A 27,204-nucleotide genomic window follows, 5' to 3' on the forward strand; every position below is an offset into this window, starting at 1 on the left:
CATAGTCGAATTAAAGCACCCAGATTATTCAATTGATAGTCGCATTACTCCTGCATGTATATGTTACATCAGATCGGATCGGATTTTGCGCTCTGCGCAGGCGCGAGATATTTTCTCCGGGGCCGTGAGCCATAACAAAGTCCTTCTAGGCAAGTCATGCCACTCGGCGGCCATCTTGGCGACGCCTCGAAAAGCCCAAAGAGACCAGACCCCTATCTAAATGAATGGAGGCATGGTCAAATCCACCCTTTAACGTGATAGCAGGACGGAAAAAACATACAGACATGCTCGCCAGTGAAATAAGATACACATAAAAACAAAAAAACATCGACTTTACCGTAGAAATGATGTTTAAAACGCTCTTTTCCTACAGGGAGAACTCCACTGCGCATACGCGCGGATTTACGACACCGACGTCAATCGTACGGCTGAATCTGTGCCGGCTGCTGTGCTCTGGGGCTGTGTCCGAAATCACCCACTCATTCCCTACTCCCTAGTCACTACATAGTGAGTCCAACATAGTGCACTATATAGTGAGCTCAATGGCAGAAAGAAAAACGGACTTTCGGACACTACTCCGGTGCCGTTAATGACTCTACCAGAGACGTTCTTGCTGTCGTAAAAACTACTTGTGCGCATGCGCTGGCGAAACAACATGATTGGGCTATAATTTTCCTGGTTCGGCTGTGACAACGCAGGTGATTGGCTGTTGGTGAAAGGGGCGGGATATGTGCCATCTTTGGCGTCGCAGATTTCCCCATTCAAAATGATCAGAGTGATCTGTCTCTACAATAGTAGAACGTCTCTGGCCGTAAGTAGACAGACGGCGGCGGTGGCGTCTTTCCTCCGAAATCACCGGAAAAAAGAGCACCATTGGGCCCCTAGTTTGTGTAATTATCATGTACACCATATATGAAGTATACAAAGATGTAGCTTCGTCTCGTTCTTCGTTCACCATCTTTCTTAAATGCCGAAGCAGCTGGTGATGTAATGAGGTCAGACAGAGGTGGCTCTGTTACACTAGTTGAAATGGGTACAGCGCCACCTAGCGTACCGGGGTATGACATGCTTCGGCCCAATAATCCGATTTTCTCACCGGCATGTATACTCGGATAATTGCAGTTGTCTGGTTGAATAGCACAGTCGAACTATGGCTGTAATCTGACTAAGCTGTTCATGTAAACGTTCTGACTGCTGTGTGCTGATGTATCACCAGCCATTGCTGGATGTCTTGTAGTATAAATATCAGGTCCTCAACAAACCTCCACTGTTACAACTCAATTCTAGGGAAAAGACTGCACAAACTGTTCAGTTAATGTAAACGCACTGAGTGTAGTTTTAAGCACATGAGGCTGAACAAAGCAAAGTTATTATATGTGGCGTGCAAAGAAGAGGACACTTTTAAACCTGGCACAGTGTATGTAGGTGGTAACAGGAGATAGTTTCCTCTGCAGGATGAGCCAGTTGGAGATTCACATCAGAGCAACAGTGGCGGCTTCAGTAGCCTCTTTCCAGTGTTTCCCCTACCATTGTAGAGGCCAAGGAGGCCTGCCGCCAGGCCAAAAAATAAAATCTATATGCCAAAAATAAGCCACCTATCAATTCATTCATAAATCAATAATCATTTACATTTGGAGCGCCTCTGTGCAGCGCAACGCGAGTCAACCTGCTTTGTTGCCTAGTAACTATATTCTGGGATGTTTAAGGTTTGTAAGCTAACCAACTATGGCGCTGCCGAAGAAAAGAAAAAATATCGCGGTTGACAGACAACTTAATATAAAGACATTTTTCTGCCGGACTCCAGAGCCAAGGAAAATAGATGAAGGGAGAGTAACAGAGGCAACTCCATAAAAAATGACAGGTGCAGGTGAGACGGAAGAAAGGGGGGCAGATTGCAGTGGAGAGGGGGGCTGCTCGAGGACCATTACTGCCCCTGACACCGGTTTGACTGCCGACCCCTGTCCGACGGGTGACCGCGGGCCCGGACCGACTGCCAACCCTTGTCCAACCTGTGACGCCGGTGGTCACCCGTCAGACAGGGGTTGGCAGCCGGACCGGCGTCACACGACTGGTAACGCTGACCCAGCAAAAAAAAAATACAGCTAAACACAGAACATCTGGCTGGGATCCCGAATGGCTTAATAACGATAACTACAGCCCTTGGTTGTACCACACTCCCCATGGTAAGTTTACAATTTGTTGTTTAGTTTATATTTTTGTTCTGATTGAGGAGCTTCTCTCTCTTTTTTTTGGTAGGAAATAATGATGAAAATAACACAGACAATAGGCTAGTTTTCCCAGGCATTGTCAAATGTATGCAACTCTGTTATAATAAAATGAATAAAAAACGTATGTCTTGTTAAAAAAATATTTATAACTGATAGAATCATAATTATGTGTAGATGTGCTTGATGTTCATATGGGATCAGACCACCACGCTGCAGCCTTTCAGGCCCATGCAACTTTGATTAAAGGCTAGATTAAGCCTAATGATTTCATTTAAGTGATATCATTCAGCAATTTATGATTTTTAATGTAAATGTTTGTTATTGCTGTATTTCGCAGGTCACACTGCCACAACAGCCTTTGAGCCAGTGTTGAACATGAGGCTGTGGTTTTAAATGTCTTTACTAGCTGGTGAAGCATAAGCTTGCCCACCACACAAACTACCCAGCTCTACTTGAGCTTGCTGAGCTCCTGGGTTGTGACACACACACACGCACGCACGCACAATATAAATGATCCTTAAATTTAACAATTTACTAAATAAGCTTTCTGCATTTTTGGTAGGTGAAAACAGACCTCAGGAACAGGCTGCAGGGGGAGCCCTTGGGGGCCTGCATGAGAGTTTCTGTCAATGGTCCCCCTGTGCAGGGCTGTACGTTAACTTTTTCAGCACATAGCACTAGTGCTACAGAGGCTGACAGTTTTTTAGCACAGGACCAGAGAGTTGTAGCACACCCTAAAAATGCCCGTCACCTCTACAGAGGACAATTAATGCAGCTCATCACTTACACAGTAACATCAAGTGTAATTCATATATACATAATGTAAAACAATTATAGAATAATTACTCGAAATGATTTCAGATACAGAAGAAGCATCTTTATTACAATTCAAACAACTCATTTTTAGGTAAAGTTCACACTGCTTTACATCGCCGTCAGACCGCGCTTTCTTTTGGGACTACATTTTCTCAACCGCAGAACCCCCGTATCCCTACGCATGAGTAGGGCTGGGCGATATATCGATATAAAACATATATCGATATATTTTTTAAATGTGATATGGAATTAGACCCTATCGATATAGTTCAAATTTGCGCTGTGATCCTTGCTCCGGGTAAGCCGCTGACCCGGAGCTCTCTGCACTGCTCCCCCCGCCCCTCCTCCTTCATGCACAGAGAGGGGAGGGGCTGGAACAGACACTCGGGCACTCTTCAACAAACTATTGTTGCCCCGCACTTTGGCCTTGATGCCCCATGAAAAAAAATTATCGTACGGCCACAGTGGCCTCTGTGCCCCTGGCCCCGTCAGCGTAGCGAGCTTGCCTTTAATTACAGCCACCTGAGTGCACAGTAGTCACTCACAGTAACTTCAGTGAGTTCGCGGTTCACGCAGGTGGAGTCTCATCATTACGATGATCTCATGTGAAAACCTCTCAAACAGCAGCAGCGTCTCAAAACAGAAGAACGAAACTTACAGCACAGCGAGCGAGCTCAGCCGGTTTGATATGATACGTAACTGACTTATGTGGTAGGATTTAGTCCGGTAAAGTTGGAAATATATTCACAGATTCGAACTTCCCGGATCAATAACTCATAAGTGAAACCTTGTTAAAACACAACTGACGGCTCTTTCCTACCGTAGTGAGGAAGACAACGAGCTACAACCGTATGTTAATCAAAACGAGCGTCTGGACATTAACTCTGGTCTGTATGGTCAGCCAGCTGTGAGACGAGGGCGCAGGGACCGTCTACAAAGTGCGACACCGAAAAGAGAAACATTCAATAACTTCACTATTATTCAGAGTGTAGTGTCACCAAAATCATTCCACACATCAGTGGTCTCCTGCTGGTTATTCTACATTTTTTTTGTTTGGGAAAAAATGTGCTTTGCCATAATTTGGGGGAATTTCTATTGGGAGAAATATTCAATAACATTAATATTCAGTATAGTGTCACAAAACTCACCTCACCCTAATCCTACTTAAAAAACAAACTGTTTTCTAATGTAACATCAACTTGATATTGGTATTTAAAAAACGTTTTGATACATAATCCATGTCTTATTATAAATTAGGATGTTATGGTATCAGTCTGAAAGGTAAATCAACAAATTTTACTTAGTGGTCTTTGTGCCCTGTCATGTGGCCTTGGTGCCCCTGGAAAAAAAAAAAGTGAAGGCCAAATGGACTTGCCCCTAAAATGACGAAATTCCCACCCACGTCATATTTGGCTTTGACTTTGACTGAACATTTGCTCTCAATTTGCTATAAAAATATTGGGATATATATCGTATATCAATATTCAGCCAAAATATATCGGGATATGACTATTGGTCCATATCGCCCAGCCCTACGCATGAGCGCTAATGCGGAAGGATACGGAGAGTTAAGCTTCGTTTTTATCGAAAGTAAACCTCTCGTCCAGCAACTCATATTCCGCCGCTCGCAGATCAGCTGTTGCCCAGTTACGCTAGTGCGTAGGGATACGGGGATTCTGCGGTTTTCAAACAAGATTTTTTATTTTTTTTGTGTGTGGCGAAATCTGCCCATAGCACCCATGCTACAGGGCAGATTAGTTCTTAGCACAGGCATGTTTTGATGTAGCACATGCGACATATATGTCGCACTGTACAGCCCTGCCCCTGTGGCCAAGTTCCCCTACGACAAGGCCTTGCTGAGGTTCTTCACAAAACCCAGAAAAATCAAGTGCAGCAGAGAACGATGCACACTGTGTGCTTGAAGTGCCAATGTAGCATGTTCCATTTGTACTGTATGCAATAAATGCACTTTATTAAGTCACTCTCTCCTTGTGATCTTGAATACACTCTGGTTGAACAAAAAATTTAATGCAAATATAATTGCGGAATTGCAGACTGCTTGCTGTGCCACCTGACTTAATCCAACTGCACCAATACACCATCTCACGCATCTCGTCTGTTTAGGGTTTTTTCGGTGGGTACCACCGGGCCTGAAAAAAATTCTAGGGGAAACACTGTCTTTCACACTGCCGTTTGCATGCGGGGATCCTGCGCCAATCCTCCGCACCCTCCTCTGTGTGAAAGTTTCGGATGCGGAGAGGGGAGAAATTTCGCTCCAGCGCTGATCCGCCTCTGGAGGTAGTATCAGGGCCGCATTATTGGTGAGCCGTCCCAGTGTGAACGGATAAGCCGGAGGCGCAGAGTGGGGGCGTGTCGGTCGTGCAGTCTGATAACTGCACAGGTCCTTCATTCAACTAAATACAGAGAAATAGCCCACAAAGCAACAGGACCAAACAAAATTAACGTAGTAACGCCAGGCTGAGGAGTTCTCGCGATAATCACATGATCACTCGCGACCGCAGTTATAGGTCTGTGTTATAAAAACAACAACAACGAAGTGTTCCCGACCGAAGGATTAGCCGAAGAGCTTGTGTTTGTCTCTTTTTTGAGATTTGTGTGCTGGTGTTAACACGGAGCGTTTTATTTTGAAAAGTAACCAGATGTCATATTGTTGTTGTTTCAGTGCTTGACTTCCTGTCTGCTCGGTGCTAAATTCAGCTGAATTGCTGCCTCCTTTTCGAAATTCAGACCAATGAGAGAGCAGTTTCCTTGTGCATCACACATTTTGGTCCGCTTGTAAATGCTGCCGTGTGAACACAAACCAAACTCGAGGCAATAAGCAACATTGTAACAAGTTGGTCCCTGATTCGGACCAGAGCAAACGAACTATAGGTGTGAAAACGCCGTAAGAAGTGTGACTCTGAATTAATTTCATTCACAACAGGTGACATTGAGTCTGTGAGAATTGTTATTTGTAAACTAGAAAAATTGCATGTCCTGCGAAAATACAGTGTGGATGCTAAAGGCCGAAGTGATTTTGGAAATCAGCTGAATGTACTGGAAAATGCATTGAACTATAAGAACGGTCAAGAATTTGCAGAAAAAGCAGAATTTTTCAAAAGCTGAAAAGGCAGAAAAGCTGAGAGGTTTTAGGCTGAAAGAGTTTAAAAAGGTGAAAAAAGGATGAAAAGGTGAAAAGATGTCGAGTAAGAGGGCTGAAAGAGCTTAAAAAGATGAAAAAGAATGAAAAGCTGTAGAGTAAGGGGGCAGAAAAAGCTTAAAAAGGTGAAAAAAGGATGAAAATGTAAAAAAGTTAAAGTGTGAAAGTAGGGGTGGGGGAAAAAAATCAATTCACATAAGAATCGGGATTCTAATCATCCACAATTCTGAATCGATTCATAAACTTTAGAGATGCACCGATCGATCGGCAACCGATCGCAATCGGCCGATAATGCCCCTATCGGTTTTGATCGGAGTTCTCAAAATAGATCAAATCAGGCCGATCAGATGACGTTTAAGTATAAAGACAGTGCATTAACTGCATGCAGGGAGGGAATTTCATGGCCGCCGTTGCCCCGCACTTTGGCCTTGATGCCCCGTGAAAAAAACACTCATCATACGGCCACAGTGCCACCTGAGTGCACAGTAGTCACTCACAGTAACTTCAGTGAGTCCGCGGTTCGCGCAGGTGGAGTCTTACGATGACGATGATCTCACGTGAAAGCCTCTCAAACAGCAGCAGCGTCTCAAAACAGAAGAACGAAACTTACAGCACAGCAAGTGAGCGCAGCCGGTTTTAACTTCCCGGATCAATAACTCATAAGTGAAACCTTGTTAAAACACAAACGACGGGTCTTTTCTACCGTAGTGAGGAAGACAACGAGCTACAACCGTATTTTCATCAAAACGAGCGTCTGGACATTAACTCTGGTCTGTATGGTCAGCCAGTTGTGAGACGAGGGCGCAGGGACCGTCTACAAAGTGCAACACTGAAAAGAGATACTACAAAAAATATTCAGTAACTTCACTATTATTCAGAGTGTAGTGTCACCAAAATCACTCCACACATCAGTGGTCTACTGCTGGTTATTCTACATTTTTTTGTTTGGAAAAAATGTGCTTTGCCATAATTTTGGGGAATTTCTATTGGGAGAAATATTCAATAACACCAATATTCAGTGAGGTGTCACAAAAATCACCTCACCCTAACCCTACTTAACAAAAACTACTTTCTAATGTAACTTTAACTTGATTTTGGTATAAAGAAATGTTTTAATAAACAATCCATGTCTTATTATAAATAAGCCCCTAAAATGACAAAATTCCCACCCTGACTGCATGCATTCCCACTAGTAATCTACAGTTACTCTATGTAAGCTGAGTCCAAGTTGTCTCTAAGAGAGTCTCTAGAGTGTGAAATATTGCACATTGCCTCAGCCTGCAATAAAACAGTGGTCAATTCATGACACTTTCTCATCTCCTAATTTTTATACTTAATAATACAATGTCAATGTTGTGTAAGATGAATCATTAATCAAATATATGAAAGTTACACAAGACAACAATATAGAAAGATTTATGGATTTGATGCTGTGATTGGTGATCGGCAATATCGGGATCGGCAGATACTGCTTTTGGTGATCGGTGATCTGCCCCAAAAATCCTGATCGGTGCATCTCTAATACATTTTTTTATTAACGTTCCCCCGTCTCTCTGTCCCCCACGGGCTTCCGTACACAGCGTTGCAGCAAGCCTGGGGAAAGAAAGACAACAAATTTGTCTTCAAAATAAGAGCTTTACATTGCACCCCATTGGAGTTTAGAACTGGGTTCTTAGCGGGGGGCTTTTAATTTGAAAGTAGCGACCGTCCTTAGCTTGCCTCTACAACAACAAGCTAACAGCGAAGACAGCTACAGAGATCCAGGAGATGCTAGCGTCTCCTCGGTCTCAGCAGCTGTCCAGTTGCTCATCTTGACGTCCGCGGATTAAGTGATGGACTGACTGCTGTGATCAGCTGTTTACTGGTTTTGAAACTCCCCGGCTGTGGGTTGCACAACAGTGCAGGTCATCCACACCTCCGCCCATCTCACGCAATTTCCAGCATAACGACGTCTCAGATTTAGATCGCAATGGAGTTGGATAAAACCTCGGAGGTGGCAAACTGGAGAACCTGGACAGACCCCCAATTTATCTAATTTTTAGATAAATTGGGGGTCTTGGGGGGATTTACAATCTAAATCCGCGGACCGAGCCGCAAAAAGGATGGTCAAATTGGCGGCTTGCTGCTCAGTATAAAAGCGGCTATTAACTATGCAAACAAGGGCAGCCATGCACTGCAGGCACACTGTCAAACAGAAGTGCACCAAAAGATTGTGCACGTCATAACATCCACACACAGTGTAGACAGCACCTTTCTTCCAAGCAGAGAGACAGCAACTTTTTCAAAACCCATATTCATCTAGTCAAAACCCATTTTTTAAGGGCTTGCTTTTTTCATTCTGCAGCAGATTGCGCTATTAAAGTTGTGCTGTTGCGCATTTCATGAGAGAAGTTCTCATTTCTTATATAGCATAATGTGATCATAGATAGATGTTACCTTTTGTCTTAAGTTTGCCTTTGTGCAATTACATCATTGGAATCCGTTTATTTAAAAATCACATTATCTTATACAAACTGCATTGTTTTGATGCCATAATTTGCCTTAACACTCTATGCATTGTATCAATTTTTGAATCAAGAATCGGTTGAATCGAGAATCGATTTTGAATTGAGAATCAATTTTGAATCGAATTGTGAGACATCCAAAGATTCACATCCCTAGGTGAAAGAGCTTAAAATGGCTGAACATATGCTGGAGCAGGAGCAACCATGGAGCAAGCCAACAACATTTCCTAGACATTTCTATGTTGTCTATGTAAAGTAAAAGATTTGAGATCAAAATCAAAAGAGAATTCTTTCTCCAGTTTGGCCAGCTGCTCTCCACTCCAGCGAAATTTAGCCTCAAAATTAACATTGCGGCTTATGGAAGAGCTGCTCGAGTTATTGTCGCTCTCTGGCTTATAAATCCAAAACTGTAAGTCCTACATCTGAAATAAGACCATCAGCTGAAAGCCAACAAGATTTCCTACATTTCTATGCATATATTGTCTATGTCAAGTAAAAGATGTGTGAATAAAATCAAGCTGAAGATAATTTTTTCTCCAGTTTTTGAAGCTGCTCTCCACTCTAGCGATGATGTCACACACTCCAGCTGACGCAATACACACAAGACAAAATTAGAAGACGGGCTATAACCCCTTAAAACTAAAGCTGTGATTACTTCAAAACCATACAGGATTTTAAAAACTGAATATATCACCAGTAGTTCAAAAACTCGTTTAAAGTTGGAATGGTGTCTCTAGCTCAAAGCATGAGGGACAAGAAGAAGTTGAAAAGCGATGAGTTTTGCCGAGGATTTGAAGATTTTCCCACTTGCTTCAATGTTAATTTTTTTTTTTTTTTAAGCTGAATTTCTGAAAAAGTTAAAAAGCTGAACATTTTAATAGTTGAACGATTTCCATAGCTGAAGGGATGCTGAAGTTGTAGCAGAATGAAATTTGAAAAAATTCCCATAAGGATGAATTGGCAAAATTTTGCAGAAAAAGATGAATTTTTCTGGGGCTTTAGCAGCCAAAAGTGTAAGTCCTACCTCTGAAATAAGACCATCAGCTGAAAGCCAACAAGATTTCCTACATTTCTATGTATATATTGTCTATGTCTTCCATCTGCTCTTCACTGTAGCGATGACGTTAGCACTCTAGCTCACGCAATACACACCCATTATAAAATCAGAAGGCGGCCTAAAAATGTACCTAAGAAGTTAGAATGGTGTGTCTAGCTCAAAGTATGAGGGACAAGGAGAGGTTGAAGGTTGATGAGTTTAAGAGGACTTGAAGATTTCCCCATTTAATCACCATTGACACTAATTAGACTGCCACCAGAGCGCCGCCTATTGGCCGATTTGCACAAAATTTTACAAAAAGCCTCATCAGGACATACCACACAATGATGAACATTTATGTGATAATCAGACAGTATTTTGTAAAGAAATGCAAGATTGTCTGTTTTCAACACAATATGCAGGAATTTGTCATTTTATATTTCGGGCAGTTTATGGACTATCAAAATTCTTTTGATAACTTTTTGTCAGGAGGGTCCACAGATGCTACATGCGAAGTTTGGTGCAATTTGGTCGAATCTTCAAGGAGGAGTTCGAAAAAGTAGGTTTTTCATTTGTCATGATTTTGTGAATTGAAAGTTGTTGCAAAGTGGGCGTGGCCAACACCACACAATTTAGCTGTATTGAGGGAACATGTAGATATAAGGTTTATCAATGTGCGACACATTATGTGGGAGTTATGGGCAAAAAACTCTTTCACGTGTAAAATAGCGTAAAATAGCGCCACCTGCTGGTGATTTTTGGTGTGTGAGTCACATGGGCCATTCTATAGCACCTCTATGAATTTCATTTCCATAAGTGTTATGGTGTGGGCACAGGGCCAAATATAAAATTAAACTGGCACCACAGTGCCACCAAGTGGCGGATGGGTAAACCCTTTATCAGCTGTCCTCAAGACGGCACTGACAATAAATGTACAAAGTTTCACGTTAATCCGATGAACCATTGTGGAGATATAAAATAGTTCAATTTAAAGAGCACCACCTTGTGGTCATCGCCTAAAATTTTGCACAGGGCCTCAGGGGCTCATGGGGAAGTAGTATCCTGAGTTTCATGTCATTAGACCTGACCACTGTGGCAATATCCAACACTTCCTGTTTTGAACAAAATCTGCAGGAAGTTGTTATTTAATAACGTTGAAATTATTTGTCCTAATTAGAATCCTTTAATAACTTTTTGTCAGGAGGGTCCCCAGATGCTGTGTGCCAAGTTATGTGCAAATCGGTGAAATCGCCTGGGAGGAGTTCGTAAAAGTAGGTTTTTCATTTGTCGTGATTTTGCGAATGGAAAGTTATCGCAAAAGTGGGCGTGGCCTATACAACACAATCCAGCTGAATTGAGGGAACAAGTAGATATGAGGTTTAACAATGTGCGACACATTATGTGGGAGTTATGGGCCAAAAACGCTTTCACGTGTAAAAAAGTGGAAAATAGCGCCACCTGCTGGTCATTTTTGGTGTGTGAGTTATGCATTATGGTGTGGGTACAGTGCCAAATATTAAATTAAACTGGCACCACAGCGCTATCTAAGGTCAAATCAGTAAACCTTTCATCAGCTCTCCTCAGGAGGGCACTGACAATAATGATACTAAGTTTCGTGTTAATCCAATGAACCAATGTGGAGATATAAAATACTTGAATTTAAAGAGCGCCACCTTGTGGTCATCGCATAACATTTTGCACAGGGGCTCATGGGTAAGTGGAAATATCCAACACTTCCTGTTTTGAACCAAACCTGCAGGAAGTTGTTATTTAATAACTTTGAAATTATTTTTCCTAATTAGAATCCTTTAATAATTTTTTTGTCAGGAGGGTCCACAGATGCTGTGTGCCAAGTTTCGTGCAAATCGGTGAAATCGCCTGGGAGGAGTTCGAAAAAGTAGGTTTTTGACATTTTGTGACATAGCAAAAAAAAAGGTAGAATGGGTCGGTCCTATACCACGAGATTCAGCACGATTCACTGAACACGTGGATATAAGGTTTGAATGTGCGACAAAGTATATGGGAGTTATTAGCCAAAACGCACTTTAATTAATAAGAGCGCCATCTAGTGGTGGAAATTCAGGATGACAATAGATTATAAAAATGTTCGCCTGGTGTGACTTATATTCCAAGTTTGGTGAGTTTTGGGGTATGTTCAGGCAGTGAAAAATGCGATCATTTTGGACAAAGGAAAAAAAATAAATAACTAGAAAAAATTGTATTTCCTGCGAAAATACAGTGTGAATGGTGAAGGCTGAAGTGAGATCTGCTGAACGTACTGCCAAAAATGCATACAACTATAAGAATGTTGAAAAAAAGGCAAAAAGCTGTAGATTAAGAGGGCAGGAAGATGTTAAAATGGTGAAAGAAGGCAAAAAAGGTGAAAAGTTATAGGCTGACGAGGACCGAAAAAGTTTAAAAAGGTGAAAAAGGATGAAAAGCTGTGGAGTAAGAGGGCAGGAAGATGTTAAAATGGTGAAAACATATGAGAAGCTGTAGAGTAAGAGGGCTGGAAGAGGTTAAAAAGGTGAAAACATGTGAAAACCTGTAGAGTAAGAGGGCTGGAAGAGGTTAAAAAGGTGAAAAAATATGAACAGCTGTAGAGTAAGAGGGCTGGAACAGGTTAAAATGGTGAAAAAAGGCTTAAAGGTGAAAAGTTAAAGGCTGAAAGAGCTTCAAAAGGTGAGAAAAGGATGAAAAGCTGTACAGTCAGAGGGCTGGAAGAGGTTAAAATGGTGAAAAAAGGATGCGAAGATGTAGAGTAAGAGTGTCGAAAAAGCTTAAGAAGGTGTAAAAGGATGAAGTAAGAGGGCCGAAAAAGAATAAAAAAGGTGAAGAAGGGTGAAAAGCTGTAGAGTAAGAGGGCTGGAAGAGGTTAAAAAAGGTGAAAAAATATGAACAGTTGTAGAGTACGAGGGCTGGAAGAGGTTAAAGAGTTGAAGAAAGGATGACAATGTAAAAAAGTCAAATGGTGAAAGAGCTCAAATAGGTGAAACAAGGATGAAAAGGTAAAAAGATGTAGAGTAAGAATGCTGGAAGAGGTTAAAATGGCTGCACATACGTTGAAGGACGAGCAACCATGAAGCAAGCCAACAAGATTTTCTACATTTTGTATGTATACATTGTCTATGTGAAGTAAAAGATATGAGATCCAAATCCAGCTGAAGAGAATTCTTTCTCCAGATTTTCCAGCTGCTCTACACTGTAGCGATGATGTCACGCACTCTTCATGTTGAGCGAGAGAAGACACTGCTGAACGCGTTCATGTCTTTTCATTTCGGTCGAGTGAGAAATGAGGGCACGGGAGCGAGAGACAAATCAGGTACTGTCTGCTCTCGGCCAGAAATCTGGGCTCAAAATTAACATTGCGGCTTATGGACCAGGTTTTATGGTTCGTGTCGCTCTCTGGCTTCTAAATCCAAAACCATAAATCCCACATCTGAAATGAGGCAACCAGCTGACACCCAACAAGTTTTCCTACATTTCTATGCATATATTGTGTATGTCAAGTAAAAGGTGTGGGATCAAAATCAAGCTGAAGACAATTTTGGCTCCCATTCTCCGAGCGGCCTCTCACTCTGGTGATGATGTCACGCACTGTAGCTGATGCAATACACAACTATTATAAAATCAGAAGAGGAGCTAAAAATCCTTAAAACTAAAACTGCGATATTTTCAAAACCATACTAAATTTTTCAAAACTGAATACATCGTCAATAGTTCAAGGTCTTGAGACTGTTTTAAAGTTTGAATGGTGTCTCTCGCTCAACGTATGAGAGTCGATTTGAAGAGGATTTGAAGCTTTTCCCATTTGATTCAATGTTAATTTTTTTGGGGAAAAAGCTGAATTTCTGCAAAAGTTGAAAAGTTAAAAAGTTGAAAAGCATAAGGTTGAAAGAGCATAAAAAGCTGAACATTTTAAACGTTGAATGGTTTCAATTGCTGAACGTATGCTGAAGTTATAGCAGAATGAAATTTGAAAAAATCCCCATAAGGATGAATGGGCACAATTTTGCAGAAAAAGCTGAATATTTCCAAAAGTATGACAGATAGAAAAGCCAAAGTAATAGCAGTAATGTCCTTAAAAAGCTGAACATTTTGATGTTTGAATGATTTCAATCGCACAAAGTATGTAGGAGGAGATGGATGCCGAAAAACGTACGGAAGCTGGAATAATAAGAAAAATAAATTCCAGAAGAACAATAGTGTGAATGCTGATGGCTCAGCATTCACACTAATTCCAGAAGAACAATAGTGTGAATGCTACTAAGGGCGTTTTCACACCTATAGTTCGTTTTCTCTGGTCCGAATCAGGGACCAACTTGTTACAATGTTGCATATTGCACGTTGCATGTTGCACCTCGAGTTTGGTTTGTGTTCACACAGCAGCATTTACAAGTGGACCAAAATGTGTGATGTGCTAGGAAACTGCTCTCTAATTGGTCTAAAGTTTGAAAACGAAGCAGCAATCCAGCTGAATTTAGCACCAAGCAGACAGGAAGTCAAGCACTGAAACAACAACAATATGACATCCGGTTACTTTTCAAAATAAAACACTCCGTGTTTACACCAGCACACAAATCTCAAAAAAGAGACAAACACAAGCTCTTCTTCTGATCATTCGGTCGGGAACACTTCGTGTTGTTGTTTTTATGATACAGACCTATAACTGCGGTCACGAGTGATCATGCGATTATCGCGGAAACTCCTCGGCCTCGAGACGCCAGCTGTCTACGGTACTGCGCCATGTCCGACTCAAAACGCAACCGGGGGTTACCGGACGGCGGATGGCAGAGCAAAACACCTGATCGGGCCGTAACGCAGCGGACATGTATCCAGTGGAAATTTGGGGTTAAGCACTGATGCTTCCTGCAGTTGGGTCGGATCGAGTTGGATCATGTTTTCACCACAAACGAACTGTACCAGAGTTTGTTTGGAACCGGACTGAGACCACCTCTTCCACAAGGTCTCGGTCCGGTTTTTTTGGTCCGCACCCGAATGCGATTGATGTGTTCACACCTTCCAAAACGAACTGCACCAAGGGGGTAAACGCTCCAGGGTTCGATTCAACCGAATTAAACAAGGCAGGTGTGAAAACGCCCTAATAATCATTACGATTACAATAGGGACCTCGCAGGTTCCCCCCCCCCCCCCCCCCCCCCCGGTTCGGGGGGGGGGGGGCAACAGGGGCCAGTGCCCCCGTAACTCTGAGTCTGGACCCCCCTGTGGCCCCCCTGACAGGGAGTCAGCATTAATAACACAATGACAGATTTCTTGCAATGATTTTGTTCTTCAGGGAAAGGCAGAATTAAAGTGTCTCAGCAGTTTACTACCCAATCAAAATTGCTGAAATTGTAAACACTGCTTTGTCTGAATGAGGGATTTGTCCTTTTTTCCAGGTTGTATGTGCCCCCTTACAAAAAAGCCGGCCCCAAACTGGCCCCCCTATTAAAACTGGTCTAGAACCCCCACTGCTGCTCGGGCCCTAAATATCAGGTTCTCAACAGTATTTCAAATCAGGGAGGGCGTGAAAAAATGTCTGTCCTCTAGGGGGGGCATGACAGAAAATAAGTGAGAACCACTGCTGTAGCTCAAGATTTGAAGGAGTTGAAAGGCGCTGAATAACGTACGGAATCATGAATAATAACTTCCAGAAAAACAAGACATTCACACTAATTAATAAGGTATATAACATTTAAGTTAGCTCGCCTTGCATGACAGAATGTCAAATACTTGAACAGGTTAGCCAATCAGGCTAACCCATGAGTTAGTTGGCCAGGTCAGCAGTGACCGAGCATGGCTTCTCTCAGGGGACAACATCGCAGCGCAGGAGATTGACTCAAGACATAATTATGGGCAAACGTTTGGGTTAGTTGCTAAAAGCCCCACTCAAAACTACTAAGTTCAAATAACACGAATAGACAGAACCCAGGACGTCTTCAGAAGGAACCTCTGACACCCTGTAGATATCAGGAGAACCCGTTAGCCACAATGCTAATGCTGACGTTACATCATGGATCCCGGCGATGGAAAACTACTGCCCTAAAACTAGCCAATATGATACAGTCCGGACACTGCTTATACCTATCAAACACTGGCCTTACATAACGGATATTCGTTGATGAAACAACGAGTTCATCCTTGTCACCAGCGGAAGGGAGCGCTCACATCTCCACAGGCTCATGTCACCAGGCAAGCGGGCTGCTTCACAGGCCGCCAACCGCATTGAATATGGCAGTCGCATAAACAATAGACAACATTCACCATTTCAACAGCACGCAGTCCGGAATGACTAGCAGCTCTCTTTAAAACATCTGAAAACGTCTTAAGGAACGGGCGCATAGGTTTAGGGGGTAAAATACTCACCTGAAATCGAAACATTTATCTTTAGTCTTTCGGGTAAAGAGGTGCATCGGGAGCGAGGCGGCGCGCAAATGACGCAGCAGGAACGTCCACTTGAAAGTGCGTGACGGAACGACGTGAACGAGCACGCATGAGGACACACGTGACACAGGCTGGAGCGGCGCTGCAGGCTGTTTTCATTTTGACTGTCAACAAGCCCTAGCTAAAGTTGTTTACTTTATTTTATTATTTTTCATTTATTTATTTCTCATGAAAAGTATGTATTCTGCACTCCTCAATGCACCTGCTCCTTTGGAATGTTAAAATTGATGTAAGCCATGTTGTTTGTACATGATTTTGTCAAATAAAGTTTGAAAAAAAAAAAAATGACTGTCAACAATAGAGTGGCGAAGTCACGCCCTTCAGTTTCCGGTACATGGGACCTCAGATGCGAATTATTATGAATGGCAGTCAATGGAGAGATAACAAATATTTTCTGGTCCCGTTTGAATTGTGCTATGAATTTCACATATGTTGTTTGTGGTTTTTAAAGATAATTTTCCATGCAAAGATTGCTACAATTTAGCCCGAAGAAGCTTGATAATGTTAGGTTTTGTGTGAGGCCGCTTTGTGAACTACAGCCCTTCGCCGCTCCTGACGCGAATGATGTACGTCACCACCCGCTCTCTGGCGATCTCTCTGCACTACTTCACCGCTTTTTTCCAAGGGGAGGATAACAGCCTAGAAAGAGGCGAACATCATTATAAGTCGGGGCATGTAGAGCTGTAGCTGCATCCATGCCGATGGGGAGATGGTCGGTCTTGTCCACGCGAGTCGCAGGGAGCATCGTTATAAGGTTTCGGTGAGTGATACGTCTTCGCTAGCTAACTAGCTAGCTAATTGCAAGTGCTGTAGTGTAGTGGCTAACTTAAGCTCTCGATAAGAGTCAGCAAAGTTACCAATTTCTTTAGCGTCTGTCGTCAAATACTAATATATCCAAACAAAGTCTGAATCATCTCACATATTTTGCTAGCCAGCTAACTGCCGTAGCTCTAGTAGCTAAATGAAGCTCCCGATATGAGTATGCATCAAATGCCCTCGTCAGTGTGTTATCATTGCTAGTAGTGAGTGGCGTTAGTCCTATTGTATAATCTTGCCTATATGTGTGTTTTGTTTTCCTTTTCCCTTTAGACTCGTGCCAGGACAGTGAAGACATGACCCTCACTGTGAGCTTCAGCATGGTCCCTTCAAGCGGTGTGCCTGAAGATGGCTCTGAGGAGTATTGTTTTCTCACTCTTCTGGAGACGTCTGCAAATATCTCATAAGATGGACATATCATGTGCGACATGTACAAGACACTTTGTTTTCAGACTTTTGTCCTACACTGTAATTATATCTTTGCTCTTAGGCTTAATATCATAGTTAAGCCATTGAAACATCAGGTAAGATTTTTACAAATGAGTGTGTGTGGTGATAAAATATAAAATCACACTCACAGCCCATACAGTTTATCTGACATGAATATTGAACTTGAGGATTTGAATAAAATCTAAGTTATAAACACTAATGCAGGTAAATGACTGTCATCTTTCACATTGGGAATAAAGTAAGCTCGTATTCTGTTAAAGGCTGTGTCTGATTGTTTTTAAACACAAACATTGTTTTTGACTCAAAGAAACACAGCTCAAGGTCATAACTACAGTCAACTGAATTTATTTGAAATGGTATACAAATCCAAGGCGCTGACTTGCAAGCAGGACACAGAGGAACAGGATATGATGGTGCTGAGGAGAGAAGAATATAGAAAACATAAACTTGTGATAAAAATGGAATTAATGCTCACTTAAACTCACTTAAAAAGCTACACTGTTACATTTTTGGTGTGTAAACGTTCATGTGAGGTCTGATTGGTGCTTAAATAATTAATTGCATTAATAATGCCTTGATGAAAAGTCACAACATATGCACAAGGCACTATCCCACATATTGCGTGTAATATGATTGACATGGGGTGGTGCATTGTGCACAGTTTGAGGGACTGGGAGACTTGTGGACATGTTCGTGGTTGTTAAGTGCTTAATTTGGTCACTGGTCAGTTGTAGATACTGCTGTGTATGCTGACACTGCTAACTGTGATGCAGTAGAATTAATAAAACACTTGACCTGAAAATTCCTGTGTCCATCAGTCCTGGTTGGGGGCTTTAGCTGTTCCTACAAAAAGAGAGAAAGTGAACAAAGCAGAACATGATTTCATCACGATTTTATTAATTAATTTTTTAAAGACTGATTCAGACACGGTTGCAGTAATCATTTGTGTATGTTATTGGTCTAACTCTAGGCAACAAACAATCCAGGAGAATTTCATGCAAGGCTGGCTGCTGGTCCCCTTTCGACTCTCTCTGATCAGTCTGATTTTGTATTTAAATTTACAAGATTACAAGAGTGGATTAAAAAGTAAAGTAATTACATGTTGCTCACTCCACTACCTTCATCACTACTCTGAAGCCAAAGTACTCTTACACAGTCAGATGAAACGTATGGCTATCACAGTATGTGCACCCTTTGGAATTGTGTGGTTTTCTGCACTGATTGGTTATAAAAATGTGGATATCTGATTGTCACCAGGAGCACTGGCTTGAGGGTTTTCAATGAAGACAATTTAAAGCGGGACAATTTTTTCTTGCGCTAATAACATGTCACACCGTATGAGCAGTCATGCATAAAACATCTGCACCATCATACCATGCAGAAATCCTCACTATTCCAGAAGGTTCACCCTTTTTCTTCCAACTGTGTAAAATAATGATAAGGATAAGGATGTACTGAAACTATGAAAATCAAGGCTAAACTTAATGTTAAAGTACGCCAGTTGTTAGCTGCTAGCTGGGTCGCAGCTAAGTTATCTTTGCTAAATTCGCATATACAAATCCCTTACCTGATCAATTTGAGCCAGCGATACTTCACATCTGAAGGGATCCGAAAGAAACAACAGCCGTGCCTGCTCGAATGAGGACTGGTACAAAACACACCAGCATCTTGAAATACAGGAACCTTGACTTAGCCACTTGACAGCGGAGGGAAAAGTTCATGACGTGACGTCACATACGCGACATGTAGTCTTTCTCGTCATTTTTTCTCTACAGCCTTTAACTGAACAATTGCACAATAGACTGTCAAACTCTTGATGTGAAAAAATATCATTTAAACCCACAAACAACATTTGTGTAATCCAAGGCATACAACGACTGGGACCAGAAAATAATTACTTTCTGTCCATTCAATCCCATGTATATTTTACGATCCCAGAGGTCCCATGGGGTCCACCGGAAGGGGCGGGACTTCGCCACTCTATAAGGAAGAGCTGAGGAATAACAGTGAGACGGACAACTGCAGACACGGTGAACAAGCCAACATCCATATCTTTTTTTAAATATATATACTAAACGTAAGTGTCGACCTCATTTGTTGTTGCAGATGTTGCCTTTTATTGCATGAGTGTATTTAATATAACAGTTAGTGGCCTATTCGCGCTTCCACAGCCTATGTAGCAAGTATTCTCAACTTTTTCTTTTTCAGAATATTTTTATAAAATGCTGTAATCGCAATTTTCAGACCGGGTGGCATTGCAGTGTCCTAACGAGACCTCCATTCCCGCTTTTAGGACAACTTGCTCTAACAAGAGGACAGACAGTCTTTAAAACAGTTTAAAAGCATGCGTGTTTGATAGTGTGAAATGTGAATGTATGGTGAATGTTCTAGTATACTTGCTAGTGTTAATTATGTCTTTACTTTTATCTTATTCGTGTTATACAGATATAAGCGAGTGTGTGTGTGTGTCGGCCTCAGCCCCACTATGGTTCATTGGCAGCTCTGCACTCTGGAGCACCTGATGAGTTCATGGTTTGGCCGTCCTTTTCCACGACACGGTCTGCAGCTCCTGTTTTGGTTCGCCAACCACTGTGTGACCTGTGAACTCGTTAACTACGTGGTTACCATGAAGGTAAGACTAGATTAAATCCCATATTTAATAGTTTGCCTTCGTAATGCTCGGGACTTGCACGGATCAGCCTCTGACATGTGATGTGAATATCCCTTTTTAGATAGAAAAGGCGGCACATTTGCTCCAAGGTAAAGACGGCAATGTGCCGGCCTGTCTTTCTAAAACCGAGGCGTAATATTCCTCCTTTTCCACAAGCCGCCTCTGAGGTAGGCATAAACATGTGACGTGACGTGAAGTGAAGCTCGAAGTTGGGCTGTGAACAGTGACATAGAATTTGTCTTCAAAATAAGAGCTTTACATTGCACCCCATTGGCTTGTTGTTGTGTCGGCAAGCTAAGGACGGTCACTACTTTCAAATTAAAAATACCCCTGCCAAGAACCCAGTTCTAAACTCCAATGGGGTGCAATGTAAAGCTCTTATTTTGAAGACAAATTCTATGTCACTGTTCAAAACCCAACTTCGAGCTTCACGTCACATGTTTACGCCTACCTCAGAGGCGGCTTTTGGAAAAGGAGGAATAGTACGCCTTGGTTTTAGAAAGACAGGCCGGCACATTGCCATCCTTACCTTGGAGCAAATGTGCCACCTTTTCTATCTAAAAAGGGCTAGCGTTTGGATGGGTGTTGTGTATCAAATGCAGTGTTGGGGGAACAGATATATGACTGAGCCTACAATTAAAACTATTTGTTTCTATCTCATAATATATCAGACGTTGATTCTTTGTCTGCTTGTTCATCCCTGTGTCCATGACTATGTGAAAAGATCTCAGATATTTCATCGTTCTATAGAGGTTAATTGGGCATTTTGTTAAAAGTGGATAAGTATTAACTAAGTAGTGTAATAAGTATGTCATTACTTCATGCAGACAGTAACATTGTACCAAAATATATTACTTTAAAATGAAGATAACTGGCAATATGTAATATATATTGCCAGTGAATGCACATGAATGCCAGGACCCAAGGTTTCTCAGCATAATGTTGTATTCTAACAATATGATCACTGTTTTTTCAGTTCAGCCGTCAGTGCCGCTGAATAGCCTTATTCATCAGTATCCAGTCTAATTCATGTGTATAAATCCCTTTTTACACAGAGATCAGGCAATACCACCGCCGCAAAGACTCTTCCTCCATGTTGCCTTTATTTACACTGAGCCTAACAGAGGCATTTCGCTGCCCCAGTGTGTGATTTATAGATTGAATGCTGCCCTTCTGCAGATAAAAGAAGTGTGAGGTGTACGGGCCGAGACACACCAAACTGACATCAAAGACCTAGTGGCGACAAAGCTGGGCTGTTGTGTCACCTCACATTGCCTGTGTCTTGGCCAAAAAGCTGCCCTTGAACACACCACAAAGACTCCAGCCCACAGACCACTAGCTCATACATCTTGCGCCTGTGTAGGAGGAGATAAAACTCCATATTAGCAGGTGGAAGTAGTCTGTGTTTGTCATTCAAGAGCAACCAGACGACTCAGGACCATACAAACTGTTGGTATGGTCAAGAAGCATTATTTGACACCACTCTCACTAATATAGTCACTTTTAATCGAGAAAATGTATGATAAGACATATCAAATGCCACTGGTGATGAGGCAGAGGCCAAAAATAAGGACAGACTGCACTATAGTTTTGGAAATCATAGAATAATATCCATGATTTCCAAAACTATAGTGCAGTTATTTGGCAGGGTCAGAGAGCTTTCACTTTCTCTGTCCATTTCTTCTCTTTTACACTTTTTGGTGTAGCTGAATGGCCAATCACAGTGATTTCTTTTACAATGGACCTCTTCCGCTGATTGTATATGCTCAGTTGGCCAAAAAAGTCTCCGACAAGGACAACTTAGGGCCACAGGCGCTCACTGACAGCATCTGGTGTGACCTTTTACATATTTGCAATGGTTGCTGTACAATAAGAATAGTACAACATGGCAGTTACAGTTAGTTACCATTCCTGTGTGGCAGTTGATCTCATCCTCTGCTCAGATGACAAGGAGCTGCCAGACCTAGTTGTCTCGCCAATTGGCAGACCTTTTTTGTGGTTTTGAGTAAGCTGCTAACTGCTGCTAACCCAGTTTCTTAAATCTCTCAGTTGTGGGTCACATACGTAACACGCCTTCAAAAGATCACCCCGACTTGCACGCCCCCCTTTTTTCACATTGACGCTGATTCCATGTTGTTACAACCTCCACTGGCGGCTCAGAGGTAGAACAACAACGCCCCACTACGCCTTTATGTCTCTTGGAAAGTACCATGAGGCGGAGTAAGGGTGCAAAATAATTTCTTTTGAACAGGCTGCATAAAAAGGGCTTAGGATGGAAGTAAGAACAATTAATACTGTATGTAGAGTGACCAGAGTCTGTTGCCACAGCTGGTGTCAGATTGTCAACCAGAGAAAGGTGCCTACGGCTTCCACCTGTTTGGGAATATTGAGGAACTTCTGCCTGTGCTGGACAGGCCAAGGAGGCGCCAGGGTAGGAGACAGGTTTGTGACGTGTTTCTTTGTTTAGTTTTCTTTCTTTCATTAAAGGGGTACTTCAGTAATTCAACACATGATGACCAATTTGTTCCTCATTAAGAATTGTGCACACAATGTGGAAACAGGGGTGTAAACTTTGTGTGCCTCTGGAGCAGCTTTGCCAAGCCCTGATGAAATTACTCTGATGATATTGTCAGGTTTTCACTCATGTTTCCATATTTTTGTTGGCAGTCCATGATCCTACCTTTATTCTGAACCTTCTGTTAATCTCTTTCTCTCCTTCTCATCCTTCTTTATCTCTCTCTCCAGCTTACGTACTATGAAGTTGGCAGCCTGAACGCAGAAACTTTCCCAGCTGCTGCAAACCTCCCGACATATGTTAGAGACAACTATGAGATGAATGGTTACTGTGGTGATTACAATATAGACCGCATCATTATCAGTTACCATGTGAGAACCAGAACTGTAGAAACAGTTTACGTCACAGAGCATGGGGGAGAAGTCTTTGGGGGGTTCAGTCCTGACAGGACTTATGAAATCAGCTTTGAACTAATTCAAGTTCTGCAGAGCCCGCAGCTCGGTCTCACCACCTTTCTCACACAAATGGGCTACTACAGTGATTTTCAGTTGGTTCAGGCTAACAATATAGATGGGACACACCACTCAGAAGATTCATACCAGCAAATGTTCAACATCAGATCTATGGCCAGAACAATGCAAAGTAACATCCAACTCCCTTCAGAAGCCCTCGACCTGCAGCCAGGTGTCAACATAGAGTCCTTCAGCTATGACCAGCAAGTGCACCACACTGTCAACAAAACCAGCAGACCTGCGACTAACTATAGTGACAGGAGCTTTGAAGCTATCAAGAGAGCAAGAGCTTTGATGCAGAGTTACTGGAAGCAGATATATAAAGGTAAAAGTGTAGGTAGCGTGTCTCTCACAGTTTTGTATGTCTCCCTAGTATTACAGTATTTACATGTAATCAGTATCTCAATAAAATTGATTTTTTATTTCTGCAAATGAACAATAAAGTGTATTACTGCGATATGTATGATTGGTAAGTGTCACTGCTACAGTGATTTAAAGGGTCAGTTCAATCAAATTACATTTTTTTTCTCTTAACGCTTGTTCAGTAGTTCCCACACTTGAGAATTTTGTGTCCCTATTTATAATTGGAAGATTTTATGGGATCCATCCAAACTTTTAGCCTTTCAACAGAACAATTTAGAATTTTTAGAACATGAGCCTAAGGCAATCTGTTGCAAATGATATATATATATAGCAAATCGTAGACTTAGATTACATTGTTGTGTCAACGTTTGTTCCTCAGTCAAATAATGTTGCCCTCCTGTTACAATTATTTATTGAAACAAGCTCTTGTTCTACTCTAGTTCTATCTGTCTTTCAGATCTTCTGCCACTATCTCAGTACAGTGGCCTTGCTTACAGTTTTGAAAAGTAACATTTAAATAACTAATGTGCATCTTTTAAGTGAAAATGCCTCATTGACTGATGATACTCTACAGAACATGCTGTCACAGGACCTCTCAATGCTGAAGAAATAGTCCAAATGACAGCTGTTGACAGAAAAGTTGTTTGATTATGTCATAACAGGGGCATTACATCTGCAAAGGAAGGTTCTAACAGCTGTGAGCAACATAAACAAAATTTCCCTCATGTCAACTATAATCAATATCCACTGCCACCTACCAACACCAATACCTCAGACTTTATATCAGCATTACTGTAAGAGCCCATCTTATTAATGTTGGAAATAATGACAGAACAGAGTTTAATGCTGCTTTGTGAATTTCTGTTTTTAGATTTTGTAGCAAAAGTCAAGAAAAGGGATGGAGGTGGTGGATTCAGCTTCCTCAAGGTTCTCCTCTGTGCTGGAGGGTTCTACTTAGCAACCAAATGTTGCAGCAGGATGAGGGGCCGGTGGACGGTGGACTTAAAAGAAGATGTCCCCAAGATGATACTATGGAGGACTCCAAGTTATTGTCATACACATATCATGCTGGATTATGTGTTCTAGACTTTTGGGTGTGAGGCTTTGTATTGATAAAACTAGTGCAGTGCCCGTAAGAAAAATGTATTCCTATAGAAAAGTGGGAGGTTAATTCGCTTTTTCATGGATGGCCAAATGAGGCTGTGTTTGAAGGTGGGACGTCAGGGATATTTGGGTTTGTTGTGAAATCCGATATTCCAGGGTATAATTGGCTGTTTTTGACTATTCTTGATTTTGCCATTATATTTCCCCTTGAAAATTATTTACTTGGTGTCATTATTTTCAACACAACCTCACATGTGTGACTGTACAGTTATTTTTTCATTTTGACATACTGTATTAACACAATGGACCTAAAATCACAAAAAAATAAAAATAAAATCCGAGTAGAAAAAGTTAGATTTTTTTACTGTGAAAACCACAAATATGTTTAACAAACCATTTTTTATTACTTATAATGCAAATAGAAATTGTTGTTTGCTAAATATGTGCATACATTTTTAAAAATGTACAAAGTTACATGTATCTATTTACATTTAAATGCAGGCAATGCTCATTCAGCCGTCTCCTCATTGCTTTGACTCATTAAACAAAAAACCGACACCACTACACACTAAACACACTACACCAAACACTACATAACACAATAACTATACACTCCAAACACGCTAAATGTCACAAATCTCTCAACTCTCAGTATCGCTGTCTATACACCGACCGTCGTTGCCTGTCATTCATCTGCCTCCATCCCTCCCACAATTTCCTGTTCCTCAACAACCAAACTTGCTGCTTGGACACTTTCGTGACAAAATCCCATTTTTACAGTTTCTTCCTGCACCAGACACAAAGCGAACGTGATGGCAATGTTCGCGAAAAAGTGTGGCGGACATTTTTTACTCTAAGTCCGGTTTTGGACGTGCCGGTGCGTCCGGTCCGTCGCCTGGATTGGGAGGTGGGTCGTGTTGGTGGGTTAGCAGCTAGCTACACACGAACATCCACTGATTTCGATTCCACTTTGTTGTCCGCGCATCTCCGGATCTCCTCAGACCCGAACAGACTCGGTCCGGACTCTTTTAGTCTCATTAATACACAACAGTCAGCTTAGATGCAACAAACAGAACGGGACCGTTAGGTCAACGTTCACCATGTTGAAAGTCTCAGGTCAGTCTGATCCTGATCCGCAGAGATATTTGAGGAACACACACACAGACAGACAGAGATTCCTTGCTTTTATAAAGAGATACTGTATATTGGAATGCAGCTATTCTGTATAGTGCTGCAACAAAAAAGACGGGACACTGTGTGAATATAAGAAAAACTGAAAAACGAGAAAGGGAAAGAAAACTACATCTGCATTTTATTACTGTCAGAGATTTCCCCATACTGAGGTTTACCGAGATGGTCATCCCTGCATTTTTATAGCGCATTTCCATTCTAACAACAGCTCAAATACATGCCACATTCACCCATTCACCCAGCCTCCCATTTGACGGAGGCTGTCATGCAAGGTGGAGAAAACAGTATCTTCTTGCTCAAGGACACTTTGACATGCAATTAGGGGGAGCCGGGATTCGAACTAGCGACCTTCCGATCACTAGTCGACCCACTCTACCCACTGAGCCACAGCCGCCCCGTAATAATGCACATCTCTTTTATCTAAAGTTAATTTAATGCTTAGACAATTCATGTGGTTATATTCTTAAAAGCCTCTCATTAACTTCAGATAAACTTTGTTCGAGGCATTGCATTGCATAGAACAAGCGCTGTGGAGTTTGCCTCTCATCACTTACCAGTCTACCAGAGTGTTAGAGCATTATGGATCTTTTAACAGCAGTAATAGTAGTTAACAAGAAAAATCTATTTCTGTGTTCATTTGGGCAGCTGACTATTGTTTTAATACAGACTTAAAAAATTGTCACAATACCTTTAACTATTGAATAGAATAAAATGGCACAACAGAGACCTATATATATATAGTATATGCAGTACATTTTGTGAGTGTCAATATCTGAAAATAAATAAATAAATATGAATGTGACTACATAGTGGAATAGTACAGTAAACAGACAAGAATGTGGTTACATAGTATGAGACAGAGTATGCCACTTGGAATAAGTGTGTGTTTTCAGTAGGGCTGCCCGATAAATCGAATTTTCATCATCATCGCAATATAAACATGTGCAATAAACACATTGCAAAAGACTGCCTGACAGACAATAAATAAGAAAAATCATTTAGTTTACATGCGCCATGCATGCACCTTGGGCATGCCAACATTTAGCCAATCAGATGAAGCCCCAGCTAGCCGTTAGCTACCCTGACAACATTAATCAGCATCAAAACTAATGTTAGCCATAATTAATTGTATAGTTAATAATATGCAAACTTCAATATTTGTTTATTTATCCGAAGTTACATCGTTATCGCAATATTGAACAGTGTTATCGCACATCGCAGATTTTCCTTATACCACGCAGGCCTAGTTTTCAGGTGGGATTTAAAGGTGGAGATAGTGTTGGAAATGCGAATGTCTGGTGGGAGAGTGTTCCAAAAGCGGTGGGCAGATTGGCTGAAAGTTCTAGACCCCATTGTAGTTATGTTGGCAGATAGGGCAAAGAGCTGGATAGCAG

General features: G+C 41.7%; 2 protein-coding genes and 1 long non-coding RNA gene across 9 annotated transcripts in view; 2 read left to right on the top strand and 1 right to left on the bottom strand.

The window, feature by feature from the left end:
* patl1 (PAT1 homolog 1, processing body mRNA decay factor) overlaps nucleotides 1–16,245 on the bottom strand; it is a 56,262-nt gene extending 40,017 nt beyond the window's left edge. For all 3 annotated transcript variants that reach the window (XM_030413807.1, XM_030413814.1, XM_030413802.1), the window contains exon 1: nucleotides 16,111–16,245. In XM_030413807.1, the coding sequence (XP_030269667.1) occupies nucleotides 16,111–16,125 (15 nt within the window). In that variant the 5' untranslated portion in view covers nucleotides 16,126–16,245. The remainder of the gene's footprint in view (nucleotides 1–16,110) is intronic.
* A 273-nt stretch (nucleotides 16,246–16,518) lies between these two features.
* Nucleotides 16,519–17,713, top strand: LOC115580037 (uncharacterized). The gene is made up of 2 exons (XR_003983796.1): nucleotides 16,519–16,948; nucleotides 17,278–17,713. It is a non-coding gene; the product is annotated as an uncharacterized LOC115580037 (long non-coding RNA).
* Nucleotides 17,714–19,029: 1,316 nt separating this feature from the next.
* Nucleotides 19,030–24,799, top strand: LOC115580011 (uncharacterized). Of its 5 annotated transcripts, none has more exons than XM_030413836.1 (5): nucleotides 19,030–19,484; nucleotides 19,900–20,086; nucleotides 22,454–22,567; nucleotides 22,871–23,477; nucleotides 24,387–24,799. In XM_030413836.1, exons 2-5 carry the CDS (start codon nucleotides 19,940–19,942, stop codon nucleotides 24,599–24,601), a joined length of 1,083 nt encoding a protein of 360 aa, XP_030269696.1. In that variant the 5' UTR covers nucleotides 19,030–19,484; nucleotides 19,900–19,939; the 3' UTR covers nucleotides 24,602–24,799. The 5 variants fall into 5 exon arrangements, with proteins under 5 accessions (XP_030269696.1, XP_030269681.1, XP_030269709.1 ...); XM_030413821.1 differs by having other exon boundaries at nucleotides 19,405–19,531; XM_030413841.1 differs by having other exon boundaries at nucleotides 19,425–19,531; nucleotides 19,955–20,086.
* Nucleotides 24,800–27,204: the final 2,405 nt, after the last annotated feature.

Source organism: Sparus aurata, chromosome 1, assembly GCF_900880675.1.
Source record: "Sparus aurata chromosome 1, fSpaAur1.1, whole genome shotgun sequence".
NCBI lineage: Eukaryota > Metazoa > Chordata > Actinopteri > Spariformes > Sparidae > Sparus > Sparus aurata.